The sequence below is a fragment of the Tachyglossus aculeatus genome, chromosome 12 (genome assembly GCF_015852505.1).
Source record: "Tachyglossus aculeatus isolate mTacAcu1 chromosome 12, mTacAcu1.pri, whole genome shotgun sequence".
NCBI lineage: Eukaryota > Metazoa > Chordata > Mammalia > Monotremata > Tachyglossidae > Tachyglossus > Tachyglossus aculeatus.
This window is the reverse complement of record NC_052077.1, coordinates 13,467,702-13,490,745: the sequence shown is the minus strand read 5'-3', so window position 1 is coordinate 13,490,745 and position 23,044 is coordinate 13,467,702. Positions and strand designations below refer to the sequence as shown.

Below are 23,044 nucleotides of genomic sequence, written 5' to 3'. Positions count from 1 at the left end.
TCACACACCCCCGGATAGAAAAGGCAAAATCGATTCCGGGGTGTTAACACCGAGGTAGCAACGTCACGTTGCTCCTGGATGCTCTAATTCGAAACGTGTAAAATAACTCGGGTGGCAGTCGACGAAGCCAGAAGATGAAAGCAATCCGAAGTTTCCAACTGAAAATATATCCCCTGCACTGTACATCTTTCCTGTATTCCACACATTTTGAACTAAAGCCTTATTAGGTGAATCATAAATAGCAATGGCCGCCGTCATCTATGTATATATATACATATATACAAATATTTAGATGCATATATATGTATATATATATGAGATAGTAATTTATTTAACACAACAGAGGCTTCTGCCATATGATAAAGTTTACTATACATAAGAAAAAGCTTTTAACACTATACAATCACATAATGGTCATATGCACTGTTGCAGTGCAGAAGTCGATCGAACTGTAGTCTTTACTGGCATAGTAATGGCTTTTTTGTAATCCTACAAAATTGCATTCTCACGTTTTGCGGCCTGAATCGTCTTTCTACCCTGCAGGGCTCGTTCTTGGCCCACAGGCGAGGACCCACAGCAGCGGAAAAGTTCTGGGAGGAGGAAGCTGGACGGTTGGAAAGCGGGTGAGGTTATTGCAATCGTTTGTGGTGGCGGTGGAAACGGACAGAGACGTCACAGAGGCCCTGATGCGAAAGGGTGTTCAGCACACGCATCCTATACTTAAAGCACAGTGAATGAAGGGGGTGCTAACAGAAGATTGTTACAGTAGACTGCATTTGTGGAGGGCGGAGAGGGGAGGGGGAGGTGTCTAACTAACAAAACAGCAAGGGGATGGGTGGCAGGAGGTGGAGATAAATAAAAAGAGCCAAGGAGAATGGAGAGAAAGCGAGTGAGAGACAGATTGACAGAGGGAGAGAAGTTACTGAGAATCCTGATTTTTTTTTTCAAAGTTACATCCTTGTTAGTCCCACAACACTCCAGCTGCTCCTTGCGAAGGGAGTCCTAGACAGAAACAGGGAAGAAACTTTGCCGTTCAGATGGAGGTTCCTCGGTCTGGGTCACTGCTGCCCAGGTTGAGACCGAGCGTGGGGGTCGGCTGGTACGGAATGGAGGACATGGTCTTGATGGGGCTGCGGAAAAAGCCCCCGTTGGGTGCTCTGTGTCTGAAAGGGCCCGTTCGGTGCTCCGGCATGTTGCCGAAAGAGAACCCAGAGGCCGCTTTGGCGGAGAGAGTGCGGCTGAGAGTCTGGATCTGCTCTGGGATGAAGGTGGTGGTGGTGATGTGAGTGTTCCTGAAGTCGCTGATCTGCTCCAGGGCCTGGCGCGTGGGCAGAGTGTCCATGTCCAGGGGAGTCAAGTCAATGGACGAGGTGGAGAACTGTTTATGGGGACTGTCATCGTCGGTGCACAGGCTGTTCACTCGCCGGTGGAGCTGCTCCAAGTCCATCTCCTTGTCGTCCTGGGGGAGAGGAAGGGGAAACCCATCAGTTCCCACCGGCGCGGCGGCGATCCACCGCGCCGCTTCCAGAAAACGTGGGGTGGTATTCGACGGGGCGCCCCTGAGCAAGTCACTTCACTTCCCCCTGTCTCCATGTTTCATTTTGTTGTCTGTCTCCTTCCCCTCCCCACAGCATTCATTCATTCAATCATATTTGTTGAGCGCTTCCTGTGTGCAGAGCACTGTACTAAGCGCTTGGGAAGTTCATTCATTCACTCAATGCTCTTTGTTGAGCACTTACTGTGTGCAGAGCACCATACTAGATGCTTGGGAAGTACAAGTTAGCAACATATAGAGACGGTCCCTACCCAACAGCGGGCTCACAGTCTAGAGGGGGGAGACAGATAACGAAACAAAACATATAAACCAAATAAAATAAATAGAAGTCCAAGTTGGCAACATATGGAGACAGTCCCTCCCCAACAGCGGGCTCACAGTCTGGCAGGGGGAGACAGACAACAAAACAAGACATATTAACAAAATAAAATACATAGAATAAATATGTACAAGTAAAATAAATAAATAAATACACCTGGATCTATGTTTGTACAGATTTATTACTCTATTTATTTTACTCGTACCTATTTACTATTCTATTTATTTTATTTTGTTAATATGTCTTGTTTTGTTGTCTGTCTCCCCCTTCTAGATTGTGAGCCCGCTGTTGGGTAGGGACTATCTCTATATGTTCTCAACTTGTACTTCCCAAGTGCTTGGTACAGTGTTCTGCACACAGGAAGCGCTCAATAAATACGATGGAAGAATGAATGAATGGCCGTCTCTATATGTTGCCAACCTGTACTTCCCAAGCGCTTAGTCCAGTGCTCTGCACACAGTAAGCACTCAATAAATATGACTGATGTTGGTTAGGGACTATCTCTATATGTTGCCAACTTGTATTTCCCAAGTGCTTAGTCCAGTGCCCTGCACACAGTAAGCGCTCAATAAATACAATTGAATGAATGAATCAGGGACCCCTATGCCAAGGGGTCAGTGACCCTGTTTTGGTTGGACACATCTGGTGCCGATCGTGTTCATGGGCCGCACTTGTGTTCATCTCTGGACTGTAAGCTCGTTGTGGGCAGGGAATGGGTCTCCCAACTCTGTTGTATTGTACTCTTCCAAGCTCTTCGTACAGTGCTCTGCACACAATAAGGGCTCACTAAATATAATTGATTGATCCACATCCCTAGGGATGTCACCCCATCTGCCACTCACCTTGGGACTCATGTATTTCTGTTCACTTGTTAGCTCTTTATTTCATTGTTGGATTGTGTTTGATCATTTGTACCTAGGCTCTTACTCTGGCATCTATCATATGTTTGGATATTTGTATCCACAATAGACGGTAAGCTCTTCAGGGGCAGGGTCTTGCTTAGTACAAGTGCCCAGTATGGCACTCTACACATAGAGAGAGATGTTGTGGATCAGTGTAACCATAGATTAATCAATGACACCTTGATGAGAGGGACTTTTATAAAGGATACAGGCCTGACCCAGCTATAACCAGCCCACAATTCAATCACTCTGGGGATACCACTTATATTATTGATTCCTTACCCCACACATTTAGCCAACTGGCTTCATATTTCAGAAGAGTGCTATGAGTAAGTAAATCCCTACTCAACTGGACTGAGATTAAGAAATCAACAATGAATGGATTTTGGAGGAATCTCTGCCCCAAGTAAAGTTCAAATTTTCAAAGGGTTGAAGAGACCCCTGAGAAATTAACCAAAGAAGATGTTGAAATGTGGAGGCACCTTAACTTAGAAATGGATGATTGTGATGATAAAGATAATGATGATGATGATGGTATTTATTAAATGCTTACTATGTGCTAAGCCCTCTGCTAAGCTCCAGGATTGATTTAAGATAAACAGATCAGCTACGATTCCTGTCTCACATGGAGTTCATACATTAAGGGGGAGAATGGGCATTTTATCCTCATTTTACAAATGAGGAAACAGAGGCATAGAGAGGTAAAGTGACTTGCCCAAGGTCGCAGAGCTTAAAAGTGGCAGAGCCAAGACTAGAACCTGGGTTCCTGACTTCTAGTCTTGTTCTCTTTCCACTAAGGCACGGTGCAGATGTTGGTAAGTTAACTGCATCCCATTCAGAGGTATCATCTAATGAGGACCTCATCAACTTAGACCATCTGACGCATTGCTGGAAAATTCTGAGACAGATGAAGAAGTTATGATTTCTCCACTACCAGCTTAAATTCGGGACGTTTGTCTCATGTCAATTTTCAAACAAGAAGATGAATTTATAAATATGACTGAAAAAAAGACCTTAATGGGGAAAAGGGATCAAACATGTGCAGAGAGGTTCAGAAAGAGTTCACAGCTACAGAGGATTTTAAGAGGAAAAGAAAAAGGATGCTTTTCAATCTCTAATAATAACTGTGGTATTTGTTTGGCACTTACTATTGGACAAATTGTTTATTAAAGTTGAAACCACCAGCAGCAGAATAAGCTTCTATGTCGGTAGGCTTCTGTAAAGATTCATAATCAGATACCAATTTTAAATTTATTTAAAACTAGAATGTTTATCTTTCAATTACTTTTACACAGCTTAAGCAATAGTTTTGTGACATTTATCATTAACAGCATAAGCATGGAAAGGAATTTCACATTCTTTTTCCCGAGGATCGGAAATATACTCTAATTTATAACACGTTAATCTGTGGGAAAACACACCCCACGATACAACCATTCATCACATTCAAACCATATTTGTGAGGACCATAAACTGGTTGTATTGTGGGGTACACCTTATAATGAGGAACTTTAATCTCGGATTGCTGAACTTTTATTTACACTCTCCTTTGCATTCATGTATGTGTGTTGGTTCAATTTTTTTACTCTGAACCACTCTAGTTGTAAATATGGTTATGTTTGTCTTTCCTATTATTAGAGTATAAGCTCCTTGTGGTCAGGGATCGTGTCACTTCAATATTCTGTACTTGCCAAGCACTTACTACAGCGCGTCACACAAAGCGGACATTTAATAAATGCTGCTGCCACCGCTGCTGCTACTACTACTATAACTACTACCATTACTAGTTATGGTATTTATTAAGCATTTACTTTTTGCCAGGTTGGACAAAGTATCTGCTCCACATGGAGTTCACAGTCTAAGTGGGAGGAAATAGGACTGAATACACATTTTACAGATGAGGAAACTGAGGTACGGAGAAATAGAGTGAATTGTCTAAGGTCACATAGTAGGCAAGTGGCAGAGCCGGGATTAGAACCCAGGTCCTCCGACTTCCAGGCTTGTGCTCTTCTATTTCTTTAGCCTGATTCTGATGACCATATTTGAGTTTTAAATTTGAATTAAGAAAATCTCGGCCTGAGACACAGATTATCCTCTTAGCCATTATTTAATTTTATTCAAACTTGAGGGCCAAAGATAACCAGAATGTTGTTTTAATGACTGTTAGTTACAATAGAAGGCACAGACCAGGTCTTTCCAACAAAGCAATGTGGCCTAGTGGATTCAGCACAGGCTTGGGAGTCGAAGGACCTGAGTTCTAATTGTGACTCTGCTATTCGTCTGCTTGCGTGACCTTGAACAAATCACTTAACTTCTCTATGCCTCTGTTACTCATATGTAAAATGGGGATTAAGCCTGTGTTTCCCATGTGGGACAGAGACTGTGTCCAATCTGATTAGCCTGTACCTTCCCCAGGACATAATTCAGTGCTTGGCATACAGTAAGCACTTAACAAATACCATAAAAAATTCCTCAGAGAGAAAGGAAGACCTGCTGCTGTAAGCCTGTAATATTCCAATGACCTGGGGGTGCTCACACATGGATGGGATTCACTGTTTTTCCTTCTTCTTGTTTCAAAACATGACAATTAGATTGTTGTTCCTGAAAATTATCACTGAAATGTTGGGGATTGGGAACTGGTTTACACAACTGTAATTTAGTCACCCAGCTCAGATGTGGCAAGAGTTTAAAAGCAGCATATTCAGAGAGAACTCAATGCAAGACTTTGGAAGCCTATAGTATCCAGATTTCTTTGAAAATATGAAGCACAGTCCTAAAACTGAGATAAAGTGGCCTTTTGCATTGAAATTATGTCAACACAGGTGCCAGCAGAGTCTCAAATAATTTATTTTTTGATTCTGTCGCTAAACTTCCCCTCTGGAAAAATATTGTTGGCATAGTAGCTATTTTTCCTTCCCAGTGATGTTTCTGTTTACTTATTCATCGAAACAAGATAAATGCATGGCTCAAAAATGAAAACCTTCCCCTACATCTATAGATACCAACAATGGTAACTATTAAGCACTTACTATGTGCAGATCACTGTACCAAAGCTCTTGGAACAGTAGAATATAACAGAATTTGGTAGCCACGTTCTCTGCCCACAACAATCTTATGGTCATTCTTCAGGGACCACATACTAACCTACTCCCGGAAGACCTTTACACACAAGCAAAGCTTCCAATGGCACTGAAGAACTTAATGCTGGCACTGAATTCTGCTACTTCCGCAGTATGTCATCCAATGATGCCTGGATACGCAGAGCAACAGAACACGTAATAAAATAGGCCAGCATGACTTTTGACAGATTAACAGCATGTGGGGAAAGTGGAACGGCAAATCCACACCCAGTTGAAGGCCTTCATGGAAGACTTATGTGTGACTCTGAGAACAGGAGCTACTAGAGAAGTCACATTCAGCTCCTTGAGCTACTCCACTAGTGTCGTCTAACAAGCACACTCGACATCAAATGACAGGACCAGGTTACTGATTAACCAAGTCCTGGACCACAGACCGCTAACTAGTATATGAAGCAGTATGGCCTAGTGGATAGAGCAAGAGCTTGGGAGTCAGAAGGACTTGAGTCCTCTCCCTCTCCCCCTTTCCACCCTCCCTGCCTTACCTCCTTCCCTTCCCCACAGCACCTGTATATATGTATATATGTTTGTATGCATGTATTACTCTATTTTACTTGTACATACCTATTCTATTTATTTTATTTTGTTAATATGTTTTGTTTTGTTCTCTGTCTCCCCCTTCTAGACTGTGAGCCCACTGTTGGGTAGGGACCGTCTCTATATGTTGCCAACTTGTACTTCCCAAGTGCTTAGTACAGTGCTCTGCACACAGTAAGTGCTCAATAAATACGATTGATTGATTGATTGAGTTCTAATCCTGGCTCCGCCATGTGTCTGCTGTATTGTACTTTCCAAGAGCTTATTACAATGCTCAGCACAGAATAAGCGCTCAATAAATACGATTGAATGAATGAATGAATGCTGTGTGACCTTGGACAAGTCACTTCGCTTCTCTATGCCTCAGTTACCTCGACCTGTAAATTAGAGATCAAGACAGGACTATGTCCAACCTGATTAGCTTGTATTCACCTGAGCACTTGGAACGGTACTTGATACACAGGAAGAGCTTAACAAATACTATTATTATTATTATTAATAAAGCTATGCTCATAGCAACCGGTTTGACGAGGCAGGGCATATGGGGAGGACAACAGCAAGGTACCCAAGCAGCAGAAGAATGAGGAACTGAATGAGGGCACTGGCAAACCAGGACACCAGAATGACTGGCTTAAAGACATTATGAAGCACAGTCTGAAAAGCAATGTGGCACAGCAGTGGGTAGTTGGGAGACCTCTGCAGCTGAAAGGTCAATCTGGTGGACAGCAATAGGGAAAGGGTTTGCTCTCCTTGAACGAAGATTTTGAGAAGATTGGAATGGCAAGGTTTGCTTGAAAATAGACGGGCCTTGTGTGGTGCGACCCATTATCACAGCAAGGATCTAACTTTACCTGCAAATGACACAGGGGAGGGAGAAGGGCCAGTCACTCATCACCAGTACTACTAGTAGTAGTAGTAGTAGAAATATTATTTATTAAGTATTTACTACGTACAGAGCACCGTACTAAATGCTGGAGAGATTACACAGGTGGGTATTAGAGGTGGTCCCTGTCCCTCGGGGGTTTCATGTCTTCAAAAATAAGGACAGATTTCTTTCCTTCTCTTTCTTTCTCACTCCTCCCCTCTCATAATATGTGTATAAACATATACACACATACATATATGCACACACACATGCAAGCTATATACATCTTATACACATATAGGTATATGTGTATATGTATATGTGTGTGTATATGTAGAAGCAGCGTGGCTAGAGAAGCAGCGTGGTTCAGTGGAAAGAGCATGGGCTTTGGAGTCAGAGGTCATGGGTTCAAATCCCTGCTCCACCACTTCTCAGCTGTGTGACTTTGGTCAAGTCACTTAACTTCTCTGTGCCTCTGTTACCTCAGCTGTAAAATGGGATTAAGACTCTGAGCCCCACGTGGGACAACCTGATCACCTTGTAACCTCTCCAGTGCTTAGAGCAGTACTTTGCACATAGTAAGCGCTTAACAAATGACATTATTATTATTATTATATACACCATGTACAATATAATGGGTGTAACTCACCAAAATTATCAGCAATAATGACCTCACAAAGAAAAAAAACAAACATCCCAAACCAATTTTGCTGATTACACAGTGGAAAGTTGGCAAACAAGCACATTAAAGGGTCTGGAGTAGAGAACACCATACACTGGTGGTCTGTAAAGTGCTATATGCACACAGACTGTACTGATTGCCACTGGAGCCATCTGGCTCTCAGCTCCTTCCTCTCCATGCAAAGCATCATTTACTAATTATGTTTTTCCAGTGCTGTTTTCCAGTGAGTTTTTCCACTCTCTCTGGGACTGGGTGAGAAGCATCCAGCCCTCGCCCTTCACTGGGTCTGATGCCCGTCACTGGGTCTGATGCCCATCACTGGGTCTGATGCCCGTCACTGGATCTGATGCTGCTCTGAGCAACAGAGGGAGATTGGCCCTCCTGTCTGCAGTCCTGGACCACGTGGCAACGGATGGAGTTGGATGGTTCACCCAGCTCACCATCCCTGGTTGCTCCAGACACAAGAGTGAACCAGGGCCGCTTTGGTACTTTGGGAAAATTTGCTCAGAGGGAATAGGCAATAGATTCGTTTTGCAGCCTTTTTCTTCCTGGCCCCAGGTTCCCTCCCTCCCCTGGGAATGTGGAGGAAAACCAACCCCTTACCTCTTTAGAAGGAACTCGGGAGCCTTTCCTCTTGTTCCACCACGTCTCCAGCATGGCGATGAAGCAGGAGAGGACGATTCCCGCCGCCAGGATGCAGAAAACTCCCGCAAAACTCTTGATGTCCAGAGCACCCCCTTTCTGCTTGGGGTCTATGCTCGAATACAGGTCGCACTGGCCATTCCTTGGCCACCATTTATGCTTCAGGATATCCATGTCTCCATTCTGCTGGAGCTCCAGGATCCTGGGGAAAGAACACAGCCCGGTCTTGGTTAGAGAAAGAAGGGGACGCTGGGACGACTACAAAGATGCACAAGCCAATTGGAGTTCAAGGCCTGGAAGCGGAAACAGAAGCAGCTTGTGATGTGTGCTGTGGGGATCTGAAGGAAAAAATACTTCCTCACCCCACTCCACCAAAAGAGGAGACTCCACGTGGGGTCAGGCCTTTCTCCTGAAATAAAGAATATCCACACCGGGAGTTACAATTGCCTTACCATCTCATTGCAGTTTCCTGCTCCTCCTGCTCTGAATGGAGCACGGGTGCTTCTGTAATAATAATAATAATGATAATAATAATAATAGTAATAATAATAACTGTGGTATTTGTTAAGTGCTTACAATGTGCCAGGCAGTGTACTAATCACTGGGGTGGATACAAGCCAATCAGGTTGGACAAAGTCCCTGTCCCAAGTGGGGCTTACAGTCTTACCCCCCATTTTACAGATGAGGTAACAGAGGCACAGAGAATTTAAGTGACTTGCCCAAAGCCACACAACAGACATGTGGCAACCTCCCCAGTGCTTAGAACAGTGCTTTGCACATAGTAAAATAAATGCCATCATCGTCATCATCATCATCATCACGTGGCAGAGCCAGGATTAGAACCCCAAACCTTCTAACTCCCAGGCGTGGGTTCTATTCACTACATCATGCAAGAAGCTGCATCCTGGCACACATATCTGCTTTGCATCAGGGAGTTAGACCAGGTTCACTGTTCTCACCGGGGTGGGAGTGAGTACTGAAACCCTTTAGAGGTGGCTATTTGGTAGAAGCTGTTGCTCACTAGCCAACTCCTTCCCTTTAGAGAGCCGAAGGTGAAATGCTCTTTCCTTGAAGAACAATGTAAAAAATGGTTGGAAGGTTTTCAGATGGAGTCAGTAAATTCAAATCGGAAATACATTTCTTTTTCAGAGTCTGGAAATGGCCTGTTTCATACAGAGAAAGAGTTTCAAACCATCCCAGATTAGCTTCAAAGGTACAGTTTGCTCTCTGAATGCACAGGGATGTCTCACTCCCCTTGGGAAGTGCTACAAATGCACTCTTTCGTGCTACAAATGCACTCTTTCGTGCTACAAATGTAGGTTTAACACAAACTACTGACTTACTAATTGACACTGTGAAACGCTCTGAGTGTGTGTTGTGCGAACATTCATTCATTCATTCAATCGTATTTATTGAGCACTTACTGTGTGCAAAGCATTGTACTAAGCACTTGGGAAGTACAAATCGGCAACATATAGAGACGGTCCCTACCCAACAACGGGCTGAGACTGCTTAGAGGGAATTTTGACATTGCCCTGGGATTGGAGATCTTCTTTTTGCAGGTGTGCAAGAAACATGATCTAGTAGCTTGAAAGACTCACTGTGGAGGAGAAGAATCAGCGGGTCTAACCAGGGTAACGTGAATGATGAATCAAATCAGTATCACTGACCCCAAACCCTTTGCTCAGAGGGGAATAGGGGGAAGCAGTGTGGCTCAGAGGAAAGTGCCGGGCTTTGGAGTCAGAGTTCATGGGTTCGAATCCCGGCTCCTCCAATTGTCAGCTGTGTGACTTTGGGCAAGTCACTTAACTTGTCTGTGCCTCAGTTACCTCATCTGTAAAATGGGGATTAAGACTGTGAGCCCCCCGTGGGACAACCTGATCACCTTGTAACCTCCCCAGCACTTAGAATAGTGCTTTGCACATAGTAAGCGCTTAATAAATGCCATTATTATTATTATTATTAATAATAGCATTCGGTTCATCATAAACCGGCATTCTCTCGTGGATGCCTAAACTGCAAGTCTCGGAGTTGACACCTTCCAGAAAGATCTTGGACCACCCTAGTGGAATCAAAAGTCTTACTTCCCCAGGCTCCACTTTCCCAGGGTGTCTCGCTGGTCAACTCTCCCCAACCCAGGTTCTGCTCAAAAAGGAAGATGTTAGTGCTCACCGGACACCTACAGAGCCACAGGGGACAAACCACAGGAGACATATCGTAGCACATGCATGTACGATCATGGGTGTCACCAGAGGAGCAGGAGGGCCAGGTGACTGGGAGGGATCCCAGAGCTGATGGGATACTGGCTGAGATCTACAAGCAGGAGGGGATGTGTTACTTTAGTTGCCAGTACAGCCTCTTCCACAACACATGGAACCTGGAAGAAATCCCACATGGAAAGAGCTGACTGTCACGGGATCTCTCACTGTCCTCCAAAGCTGGCAAGATCCTGGCCAGGCTCCATCTGGGTGTATATGGGAGAGCATCATTAACCTTGCCCAAGTGGGTTACAAAGCAGTCACAGTGGGACATAGCAGATATAGCATACCTTCGCTGGGAGGGACTCAGGTCAGGGAGGGATACGCAAGTACAGGGAGAGAGAAATAGATCATCATTGTTTTCTCAGACTAAACACAGGAGGAGACAGGATGGCAGAAGGATACCCAAACAGTTACTTTTTGGCGAGCAGCAATGGGATAGTCAATGACTAAAAAAACCCAATGACTAAACCTCAAACGATCTTGCAGCAGGGAGGCAGCAGCAGAGGGCAGGTCAGTGTTTTGGGAGGCTTGTGAGTGCCTCATTTTAGTTCACCCTACATTTCCCTGGGGGGTAAAGTGCAAGGCAATCGAAAGGCAATCATAAAAGCCAAAGATAAATCAAAGCAGTCACCTATGCATTCCTGGGGGAATCTGAGAGATGGGGGAGAACAATGGCAAGAACCTGTTCACATTTAAAGCTCCCATTTATGTGTCGACGTGTGAGTTTCAGAAACAGAACAGGTGCATAAATTCTGGCCAAATTGTAAGAAAAAAAGGACTGAGAAAACGATTTAAGGGACTGAACAAATAGTCTCTTTTGGTAATTTGTAATTGCCTGACCTAGCTAGCCCGAAAGGAAGTCGGATGAGAGACAATTTACCTAACACCGGTCCAAGGCCAGACAAGGCATTGCCCTGCAGTGGGAGAGCATTTTGCAACTGACTGTCTCTGCTCACCTTGGCTTGCTATTGCCGGCGAAAAAGGCCAACATAAGATGAGTCCTTCAGCGGGGGATTGGGAAGAAGGGTGATCTCTGTAACAGTTTCCTTGTGTCTACAGAACTATTTCCAACAGTGGGAAGCCTCAAGTTTTAGCTGCAAAATTCTCGGTATGTAGAGCAGGTAAAGAAAATATGGGGCTCCAAAACAGCCAAGCGGGTCTTCTGCTGTTTCCAACGTGAAATGTGTTTAACCGTTTTGAACTTGTGAGCTTTGGCCGTTGACGAACTCCCCACAAGATGTCAGTGTTTGCTTAGAAGACAAAAGTGTCACCGATGCCACAATCTTTGGTGCACACGGATTGCACTAATTATTGACCTCTCTCGCTGTAAACACTCATTTTAATAATTGCAGTGTAAGATTTAATTTGCACATTTAATTACTTGTTATGTTAACAGACTAGTAAGGTGTATTTTTTTCTGAGAGGCTGACATGAAAACCCACGTCCCAGTTATGGACTACATCGCACTATCCGTGAAGACTCATTCTGTGAGTCGGTTTCCAGGTGAACGGTGACAACACATTTGGCTAGTGAATGATGGACCACAAAAGCAGGATAATATATGATGGGTAGAAATTTTAGAGTTAGGTGGAGAGAGAGGAATAAATCTATATCTCTCCCTCCCCTTGTATCCTCCCCCGCGCTTAGAAAGGTGCTTTGCACATAGTAAGTGCTTAACAAATGCCATCATCATCATCATCATCATATATATATATGTGTCTGTATATGTTTATGTATAAATATGGTATTTATTGTATATGTATAAATATGTTTATTGTTTACTATGTGCCAGGCTGAAGGAGCCGTGTCCATAGCCACGTCCACAGCCTTTTGAAAGCCTGGAATATGGCAGAAGGCCTCACCCACGGGCCTCCTGTAATGATATTTATTAAGCACTTACTATGTGCCAAGTGCTACGCTAAGCACTGGAGTAGATACAAGATAATCCGATTGGGCATAGTCCCTGTATCACATGGGGCTCACAAGAGGGAGAATGGGTATTCCCCCCACCCCCATTTAAAGATGAAGAAACTGAGGTACAGAGAAGTTTAGTGTTCTGCCTAAAGGTCCCCCATTAGGCCAGTGGCAGAGACAGGACTAAGACCCAGGTCTCCTGTCTCCCAGGCCCACGGTCTTTCCACTAGACCACAGTGCTTCACTGCTTCTTCTGCAACCTCCTCTCTGGACAGAATTCCAACTGTTCTAGAGTTTCAGTTGTGGGTATTCCATTTCCCAGAAATTTGTGGCTGGGGATGTGGAGGCTGGGTCTAAGGACCTAGGTTCTAATCTCTGCTCCTTCACATGTCTTCTATGGTGAGTCACTTAACTTCTCTGGGCCTCAGTTACCTCATCTGTAAAATGAGAATTAAGAGTGCAAGCCCCATGTGGGACAGGGACTGTGTCCGACCTGATTTACTTGTATCTATCTCAGGGCTTAGAACATTGCTTCTCACATAGAAAGCACTTAATACCATCATTGTTGTTATTATTATTATTATTATTATTATTATTATTATTATTATTAAGAGGAGTTTTCCTGTCTGCCCTTGGGCCTGGCCAGGATTTTGGCTCCTCCTAAATCAAGGGAGGAGGGTCAAACCCAGCGGCCCCACCTCAATCTGGCAGGCCTGGATGGAGCGCCAACGATTATGTGGACATATATTCCAAAGCGAAGGGAGCTGGCAGGGAGCAGCAGTTTCATTATCATCCACATCCCCAGCCACGTGGCCCCAAATCAGATAATCAGCAGCTCTAGCAGGCTACCAGGGCCTCACTATCTTCCTTCCACTACTCTCTAGGCACAGGCAGAAAAACAACCACCTCATCTCATCATCATCATCATCATCATCAATCGTATTTATTGAGCGCTTACTGTGTGCAGAGCACTGTACTAAGCGCTTGGGAAGGACAAGTTGGCAACATATAGAGACAGTCCCTACCCAACAGTGGGCTCACAGTCTAAAAGGGGGAGGCAGAGACATTTGTCTGCTGCACGGGGAGAGGGTACGGGCCTGGGAGTCACAAGGTTTGCTGCTATTTGTCGTCATCATCATCAATCGGATTTATTGAGCACTTACTGTGTGCAGAGCACTGTACTAAGCGTTTGGAAAGTACAAGTTGGCAACATATAGAGACAGTCCCTACCCAACAGTGGGCTCACAGTCTAAAAGGGGGAGACAGAGACATTTGTCTGCTGCATGGGGATAGGGCAAGGGCCTGGGAGTCACAAGGTTTGCTGCCATTTGTCATCATCATCATCAATCGTATTTATTGAACGCTTACTGTGTGCAGAGCACTGTACTAAGCGCTTGGGAAGTACAAGTTGGCAACATATAGAGACAGTCCCTACCCAACAGTGGGCTCACAGTCTAAAAGGGGGAGACAGACATTTGTCTGCTGCATGGGGATAGGGCACGGGCCTGGGAGTCACAAGGTTTGCTGCCATTTGTCATCATCATCAATCGTATTTATTGAGCGCTGTGTGCAGAGCACTGTACTAAGTGCTTGGGAAGTCCAAGTTGGCAACATATAGAGACAGTCCTTACCCAACAGTGGGCTCATAGTCTAAAAGGGGGAGACAAAGACATTTGTCTGCTGCATGGGGATAGGGCACGGGCCTGGGAGTCACAAGGTTTGCTGCCATTTGTCATCATCATCATCAATCGTATTTATTGAGCGCTTACTGTGTGCAGAGCACTGTACTACGCGTTTGGGAAGTCCAAGTTGGCAACATATAGAGACAGTCCCTACCCAACAGTGGGCTAACAGTCTTAAAGGGGGAGACAGAGACATTTGTCTGCTGCATGGGGATAGGGCACGGGCCTGGGAGTCACAAGGTTTGCTGCCATTTGTCATCATCATCATCATCAATCATATTTATTGAGCGCTTACTGTGTGCAGAGCCTGTACTAAGCACTTGGGAAGGACAAGTTGGCAACATATAGAAACAGTCCCTACCCAACAGTGGGCTCACAGTCTAAAAGGGGGAGACAGAGACATTAGTCTGCTGCATGGGGATAGGGCAAGGACCTGGGAGTCACAAGGTTTGCTGCCATTTGTCATCATCATCATCAATCATATTTATTGAGCACTTACTGTGTGCAGAGCACTGTACTAAGCGCTTGGGAAGTCCAAGTTGGCAACATATAGAGACAGTCCCTACCCAACAGTGGGCTCATGGTCTAAAAGGGGGAGACAGAGACATTTGTCTGCTGCATGGGGACAGGGCACGGGCCTGGGAGTCACAAGGTTTCCTGCCATTTGTCGTCATCATCATCAATCATATTTATTGAGCGCTTACTGTGTGCAGAGCACTGTACTAAGCGCTTGGGAAGTCCAAGTTGGCAACATATAGAGACAGTCCCTACCCAACAGTGGGCTCACAGTCTAAAAGGGGGAGACAGAGACATTTGTCTACTGCATGGGGATAGGGCACGGGCCTGGGAGTCACAAGGTTTGCTGCCAGTTGTCATCATAATCATCATCAATCATATTGATTGAGCGCTTACTGTGTGCAGAGCACTGTACTAAGTGCTTGGGAAGTCCAAGTTGGCAACATATAGACACAGTCCCTACCCAACAGTGGGCTCACAGTCTAAAAGGGGGAGACAGACATTTGTCTGCTGCACGGGGAGAGGGTACGGGCCTGGGAGTCACAAGGTTTGCTGCTATTTGTCGTCATCATCATCAATCGGATTTATTGAGCACTTACTGTGTGCAGAGCACTGTACTAAGCGTTTGGAAAGTACAAGTTGGCAACATATAGAGACAGTCCCTACCCAACAGTGGGCTCACAGTCTAAAAGGGGGAGACAGAGACATTTGTCTGCTGCATGGGGATAGGGCAAGGGCCTGGGAGTCACAAGGTTTGCTGCCATTTGTCATCATCACCATCAATCATATTTATTGAGCGCTTACTGTGTGCAGAGCACTGTACTAAGCGCTTGGGAAGTCCAAGTTGGCAACATATAGAGACAGTCCCTACCCAACAGTGGGCTCACAGTCTTAAAGGGGGAGATAGAGACATTTGTCTGCTGCATGGGGATAGGGCACGGGCCTGGGAGTCACAAGGTTTGCTGCCGTTTGTCATCATCATCATCAATCATATTTATTGAGCGCTTACCGTGTGCAAAGCACTGTACTAAGCGCTTGGGAAATCCAAGTTGGCAACATGTAGAGACAGTCCCTACCCAACAGTGGGCTCACAGTCTAAAAGGGGGAGACAGAGACATTTGTCTGCTGCATGGGGATAGGGCACAGGCCTGGGAGTCACAAGGTTTGCTGCCATTTGTCATCATCATCATCAATCGTATTTATTGAACGCTTACTGTGTGCAGAGCACTGTACTAAGCGCTTGGGAAGTACAAGTTGGCAACATATAGAGACAGTCCCTACCCAACAGTGGGCTCACAGTCTAAAAGGGGGAGACAGAGACATTTGTCTGCTGCATGGGGATAGGGCACGGGCCTGGGAGTCACAAGGTTTGCTGCCATTTGTCATCATCATCAATCGTATTTATTGAGCGCTGTGTGCAGAGCACTGTACTAAGCGCTTGGGAAGTCCAAGTTGGCAACATATAGAGACAGTCCTTACCCAACAGTGGGCTCACAGTCTAAAAGGGGGAGACAAAGACATTTGTCTGCTGCATGGGGATAGGGCACGGGCCTGGGAGTCACAAGGTTTGCTGCCATTTGTCATCATCATCATCAATTGTATTTATTGAGCGCTTACTGTGTGCAGAGCACTGTACTACGCGTTTGGGAAGTCCAAGTTGGCAACATATAGAGACAGTCCCTACCCAACAGTGGGCTCACAGTCTTAAAGGGGGAGACAGAGACATTTGTCTGCTGCATGGGGATAGGGCACGGGCCTGGGAGTCACAAGGTTTGCTGCCATTTGTCATCATCATCATCATCAATCATATTTATTGAGCGCTTACTGTGTGCAGAGCACTGTACTAAGCACTTGGGAAGGACAAGTTGGCAACATATAGAAACAGTCCCTACCCAACAGTGGGCTCACAGTCTAAAAGGGGGAGACAGAGACATTAGTCTGCTGCATGGGGATAGGGCAAGGACCTGGGAGTCACAAGGTTTGCTGTCATTTGTCATTATCATCATCAATCATATTTATTGAGCGCTTACTGTGTGCAGAGCACTGTACTAAGCGCTTGGGAAGTCCAAGTTGGCAACATATAGAGACAGTCCCTACCCAACAGTGGGCTCATGGTCTAAAAGGGGGAGACAGAGACATTTGTCTGCTGCATGGGGACAGGGCACGGGCCTGGGAGTCACAAGGTTTCCTGCCATTTGTCGTCATCATCATCAATCATATTTATTGAGCGCTTACTGTGTGCAGAGCACTGTACTAAGTGCTTGGGAAGTCCAAGTTGGCAACATATAGAGACAGTCCCTGCCCAACAGTGGGCTCACAGTCTAAAAGGGGGGAGATAGAGACATTTGTCTGCTGCATGGGGATAGGGCACGGGCCTGGGAGTCACAAAGTTTGTTGCCATTTGTCATCATCATCATCAATCGTATTTATTGAGCAATTACTGTGTGCAGAGCACTGTACTAAACACTTGGAAAGTACAAGTTGGCGACATATAGAGACAGTCCCTACCCAACAGTGGGCTCACAGTCGAAAAGGGGGAGACAGAGACATTTGTCTGCTGCATGGGGATAGGGCATGGGCCTGGGAGTCACAAGGTTTGCTGCCATTTGTCATCATCATCATCATCATCAATTGTATTTATTGAGCGCTTACTGTGTGCAGAGCACTGTACTAAGCGCTTGGGAAGTCCAAGTTGGCAACATGTAGAGACAGTCCCTACCCAACAGTGGGCTCACAGTCTAAAAGGGGGAGACAGAGTCATTTGTCTGCTGCATGGGGATAGGGCAAGGACCTGGGAGTCACAAGGTTTGCTGCCATTTGTCATCATCATCATCAATCATATTTATTGAGCGCTTACTGTGTGCAGAGCACTGTACTAAGCGCTTGGGAAGTCCAAGTTGGCAACATATAGAGACAGTCCCTACCCAACAGTGGGCTCACAGTCTAAAAGGGGGAGATAGAGACATTTGTCTGCTGCATGGGGATAGGGCACGGGCCTGGGAGTCACAAGGTTTGCTGCCATTTGTCGTCATCATCATCTATTGTATTTATTGAGCGCTTACTGTGTGCAGAGCACTGTACTAAGCGCTTGGGAAGTACAAGTTGGCAACATATAGAGACAGTCCCTACCCAACAGTGGGCTCATAGTCTAAAAGGGGGAGACAGAGACATTTGTCTGCTGCATGGGGATAGGGCACGGGCCTGGGAGTCACAAGGTTTCCTGCCATTTGTCGTCATCATCATCAATCGTATTTATTGAGCGCTTACTGTGTGCAGAGCACTGTACTAAGCGCTTGGGAAGTCCAAGTTGGCAACATATAGAGACAGTCCCTACCCAACAGTGGGCTCACAGTCTAAAAGGGGGAGACAGAGACATTTGTCTACTGCATGGGGATAGGGCACGGGCCTGGGAGTCACAAGGTTTGCTGCCAGTTGTCATCATAATCATCATCAATCATATTGATTGAGCGCTTACTGTGTGCAGAGCACTGTACTAAGTGCTTGGGAAATCCAAGTTGGCGACATATAGAGACAGTCCCTACACAACAGTGGGCTCACAGTCTAAAAGGGGGAGATAGAGACATTTGTCTGCTGCATGGGGATAGGGCACGGGCCTGGGAGTCACAAAGTTTGCTGCCATTTGTCATCATCATCATCAATCGTATTTATTGAGCGCTTACTGTGTGCAGAGCACTGTTCTAAGCACTTGGGAAGTCCAAGTTGGCAACATATAGAGACAGTCCCTACCCAACAGTGGGCTCACAGTCTAAAAGGGGGAGACAGAGACATTTGTCTGCTGCATAGGGATAGGGCACGGGCCTGGGAGTCACAAGGTTTCCTGCCATTTGTCATCATCATCATCATCATCAATCATATTTATTGAGCGCTTACTGTGTGCAGAGCACTGTACTAAGCGCTTGGGAAGTCCAAGTTGGCAACATGTAGAGACAGTCCCTACCCAACAGTGGGCTCATAGTCTACAAGGGGGTGACAGAGACATTTGTCTGCTGCATGGGGATAGGGCACGGGCCTGGGAGTCACAAGGTTTGCTGCCATTTGTCATCATCATCATCAATCGTATTTATTGAGTGCTTACTGTGTGCAGAGCACTGTACTAAGCACTTGGAAAGTACAAGTTGGCGACATATAGAGACAGTCCCTACCCAACAGTGGGCTCACAGTCGAAAAGGGGGAGACAGAGAAATTTGTCTGCTGCATGGGGATAGGGCACGGGCCTGGGAGTCACAAGGTTTGCTGCCATTTGTCATCATCATCATCATCATCAATTGTATTTATTGAGCGCTTACTGTGTGCAGAGCACTGTACTAAGCGCTTGGGAAGTCCAAGTTGGCAACATATAGAGATGGTCCCTACCCAACAGTGGGCTCACAGTCTAAAAGGGGGTGACAGAGACATTTGTCTGCTGCATGGGGATAGGGCAAGGACCTGGGAGTCACAAGGTTTGCTGCCATTTGTCATCATCATCATCAATCATATTTATTGAGCGCTTACTGTGTGCAGAGCACTGTACTAAGCGCTTAGGAAGTCCAAGTTGGCAACATATAGAGACAGTCCCTACCCAACAGTGGGCTCACAGTCTAAAAGGGAGAGACAGAGACATTTGTCTGCTGCATGGGGATAGGGCACGGGCCTGGGAGTCTCAAGGTTTGCCGCCATTTGTCATCATTTCAGTCACTGATAGATGATGGAAAGTTATGAATGTTGCATTTAATGTTCATTTTGGCTGCTGCGACATCTTCGTCGCTCTGCTTTCTTGGCAATAGCCCTTTATTATGTCATTCATCACAACAGAGGAAATGTTTCCTTCCCTGGGGGAAAAGAGCTTTGAGAGGGTATCCACGCATCCTCCTGCTGGTCTCCCCACTCACCTGGATGCACAGTCAAATAACCACATACGTATTGGGTCTGAGAAACTCTGTGTGACTCTGTCTCTCCCTCTCCCGCTAAGTCCAGCTCCTACCCTTTAACTTTGTTACTTGGTATTGCGTATTTCTGGGGAGGGACCTGGGGCATCAATAATTGCAATCAAGTCTAATGACAATGTGAAGTCTAAGGGACAGGGTCATCCTCTAGTCCCTGAATCACAAGGATGGAGATGGGAGGGGACGGTTGGACACTGTTTCTGACTTGGTGGTTGGGGGATAGCCCTGGTTCTCCAACCCCCAGAGCAGGATGACCGGATTCTGCTTCTGACCCTGCTCTGGGGACCCAGGCATTCCCGGTTCCTGCAGTGCTGGATTCAGATGGCGAAAGGCTAAATAAGTGCTCGATAAATATCATTAATTGATTGATCCTTCTAATCATAATAATTGTGGCATTAAGTTCTTACATATGCCAAGCACGGTGTTAGGCCCTGGGGTAGATACAATACAAGCAATCAAACACAGTCCCTGGCCCACATGGGGCTCACGGCCAAAGTAGGCTTTGGATTCCTTTTTCACTGATAAGGAAAATGAGGCCCAGAGAAATTAAATGACTTGCCCAAGGTCACTCAGTCAGTCAGTCGTATTTATTGAGCACTTGCTGCGTGCAGAACACTGTACTAAATGCTTGGGAGAGTACAATATAACAATAAACAGACACATTTCCTGCCCACAGTGAGTTTATAGTCTAAAGGGAGCAGGCAAGTGACAGAACTGGAATTAGAACCCAGGTCCTTTGACTCCCAGGCCTACACTCTTTCTACTAGGACACATTGCTTCCCAAAGGTTGTGTCCTGAAGAAACCGATGTTAAGGAAAACTCAAAATGGAGCATGTATCCCTTGATGGATATAGCATACATGCACGCCACTGTTCCCTTTTCCACTACATCAGGTTTTATCTAGATAGACGAGGGTTGTGGGAATAACATTCCTTAATTCCCCAGAAGCTTTTCTATTCAAAATCCATAATGAAAACACACATTATGGGACAATTAACTGTTCCTCTGTGTCTCCCTACTCCTACATCTGCAGCTCCTCTCCTGCCCTCACTTGGGCCTCCTCCCGTTTCAGAACACACGGCATCTGGAGGTAGAGACCTGGTCTCCCCAGGATCAGGAAATAGAATCATGGCAATGGGACTTGGGATATTCTTTTACTAATCGAACCACCCTGATATTATCAGCTGCACAGTATCTTGAGATGACCGGGTGGAACAGTGCTTGCTGCCATTGAGCTTTGATGGAAATAATAATAATAATAATAATAATAATAATCACATTTAAGTGCTTAGTATGTGCCATTCATTCATTCATTCATTCAATCGTATTTATTGAGCACTTACTGGGTGCACAGCACTGTACTAACAGCTTGGGAAGTACAAGTTGGCAACATATAGGGACGGTCCCTACCCAACAGTGGGCTCACAGTCTAGAAAGGGGAGACAGAGAACAAACCAAAACATATTAACAAAATAAAATAAATAGAATAAACATGTACAAATAAAATAAATAAATAGAGCAATAAATACATACAAACATATATACATATATACAGGTGCTGTGGGGAGGGGAAGGAGGTAAGGCGGGGGGGATGAGGAGGGGGAGGAGGGTGAGAGGATGGAGGGGGCTCAGTCTGGGAAGGCCTATCACTATACTAATCACTGGGGTGGATACAAGCAAATCAGGTTGGACACAGTCCCTGTCTCAAATGCGGCTCACAGTCTCAATCCCCATTTTACAGATGAGGTAACTGAAGCACAGAGAAGTGAAGTGACTTGCCCAAGGTCACACAGCAGCCGAGTGGCAGAGCTGGGATTAGAACCCACAACCTTCTGACTCGATCCACTACACCATTGTGCTTCTCTGGCTCAGAATCATACAGTCAAGAAAACAGTCTCCTCAGCTCTGCGCACCGTAAGTGTTCAATAAATGCCATCGATCGACTGGTTGATTGCTTGGCCCTTTTCCTTCTAGACTGTGAGCCCACTGTTGGGTAGGGACCATCTCTATATGTTGCCAACTTGTACTTCCCAAGTGCTTAGTACAGTGCTCTGCACACAGTAAGTGCTCAATAAATACGATTGAATGAATGAATTTTCCCCGGCCTGCCTGAACTTGGGTCAGTTACCAGGAGAGCCAATTCTGGGCAGAATCCCACAGGCTCCAGCGCTCTGGCTGTCAGACACGTTCCACGGTGGATTGGTTCCCAGCCTGAGAGCTCACCCTGCTTCCAGCCAGCCTCAACCCTGCCCATCCCTTCCCAGGTAGGGAGGCCTGGAATGGTAAGGGTCTAATGCTGCGGGAGAAGGGGAAACCACTTTATCAGTTTCTGCTAGAAGGTCTGCCCTAGGCAGGTTTAGATCAGATCCAGGAGATGTGCAACTTCCCAGTCAGAATGCTCAGCATGGGCAATGCAGGAGAGGGTTACTTTACGCCTCTTGCTAACTGACCAGTCTGCTGCTAGTTGAGGACATATCTGTAATTACAATTATATACATACATGTAATTATGTACATATCTGTAATTCATTTATAATAATATCTATCTCCCTCTCTAGACTGTAAGCTCACTGTGGGCAGGGAATTTGTCTGCTTATTGTTATATTGTACTCACCCAAGCACAGAAGCGGCGTGGCTCAGTGGAAAGAGCCCGGGCTTTGGAGTCAGAGGTCATGGGTTCAAATCCCAGCTCTGCCAATTGTCAGCTGTGTGACTTTGGGCAAGTCACTTAAGTTCTCTGGGCCTCAGTTACCTCATCTGTAAAATGGGGATGAAGACTGTGAGCCCCCCGTGGGACAACCTGATCTCCTTTTAACCTCCCCAGCTCTTAGAACAGTGCTTTGCACATAGTAAGTGCTTAATAAATGCCATTATTATTATTATTATTATTACAGTGCTCTGCACACAGTAAGCACTAAATAAATATGATTGAATGACTGATTGAATGATGGGATGGGAGTGGTACTGTGGAATGATGTCATCCGCCACAGAAACTGAAAGCGGAAGATGTCCTGGGCCCACACCACTTCTGGCCAGAGTTCTTGCTGGTTGATAACCCCCATCGCCTGAAAATGCATCTCTGCCAAATGG

At 45.7% G+C, this 23,044-nt stretch overlaps 1 protein-coding gene across 2 annotated transcripts in view; it reads right to left on the bottom strand.

Annotated features, from left to right (window-relative positions):
- Nucleotides 1-353: 353 nt before the first annotated feature.
- Nucleotides 354-23,044, bottom strand: part of GRID2 (glutamate ionotropic receptor delta type subunit 2) — a 924,709-nt gene continuing 902,018 nt past the window's right edge. The window contains exons 15-17 of one of the 2 annotated variants that reach the window (XM_038755327.1): nt 8,601-8,841; nt 3,925-3,992; nt 1,392-1,459 (exon numbers count right to left, since the gene is read on the bottom strand). In XM_038755327.1, coding sequence (XP_038611255.1) covers nt 1,459; nt 3,925-3,992; nt 8,601-8,841 — 310 coding nt within the window. In that variant the 3' untranslated portion in view covers nt 1,392-1,458. Of the gene's footprint in view, nt 1,460-3,924; nt 3,993-8,600; nt 8,842-23,044 lie in introns of both variants that reach the window. The other variant, XM_038755326.1, reaches the window with a different exon arrangement.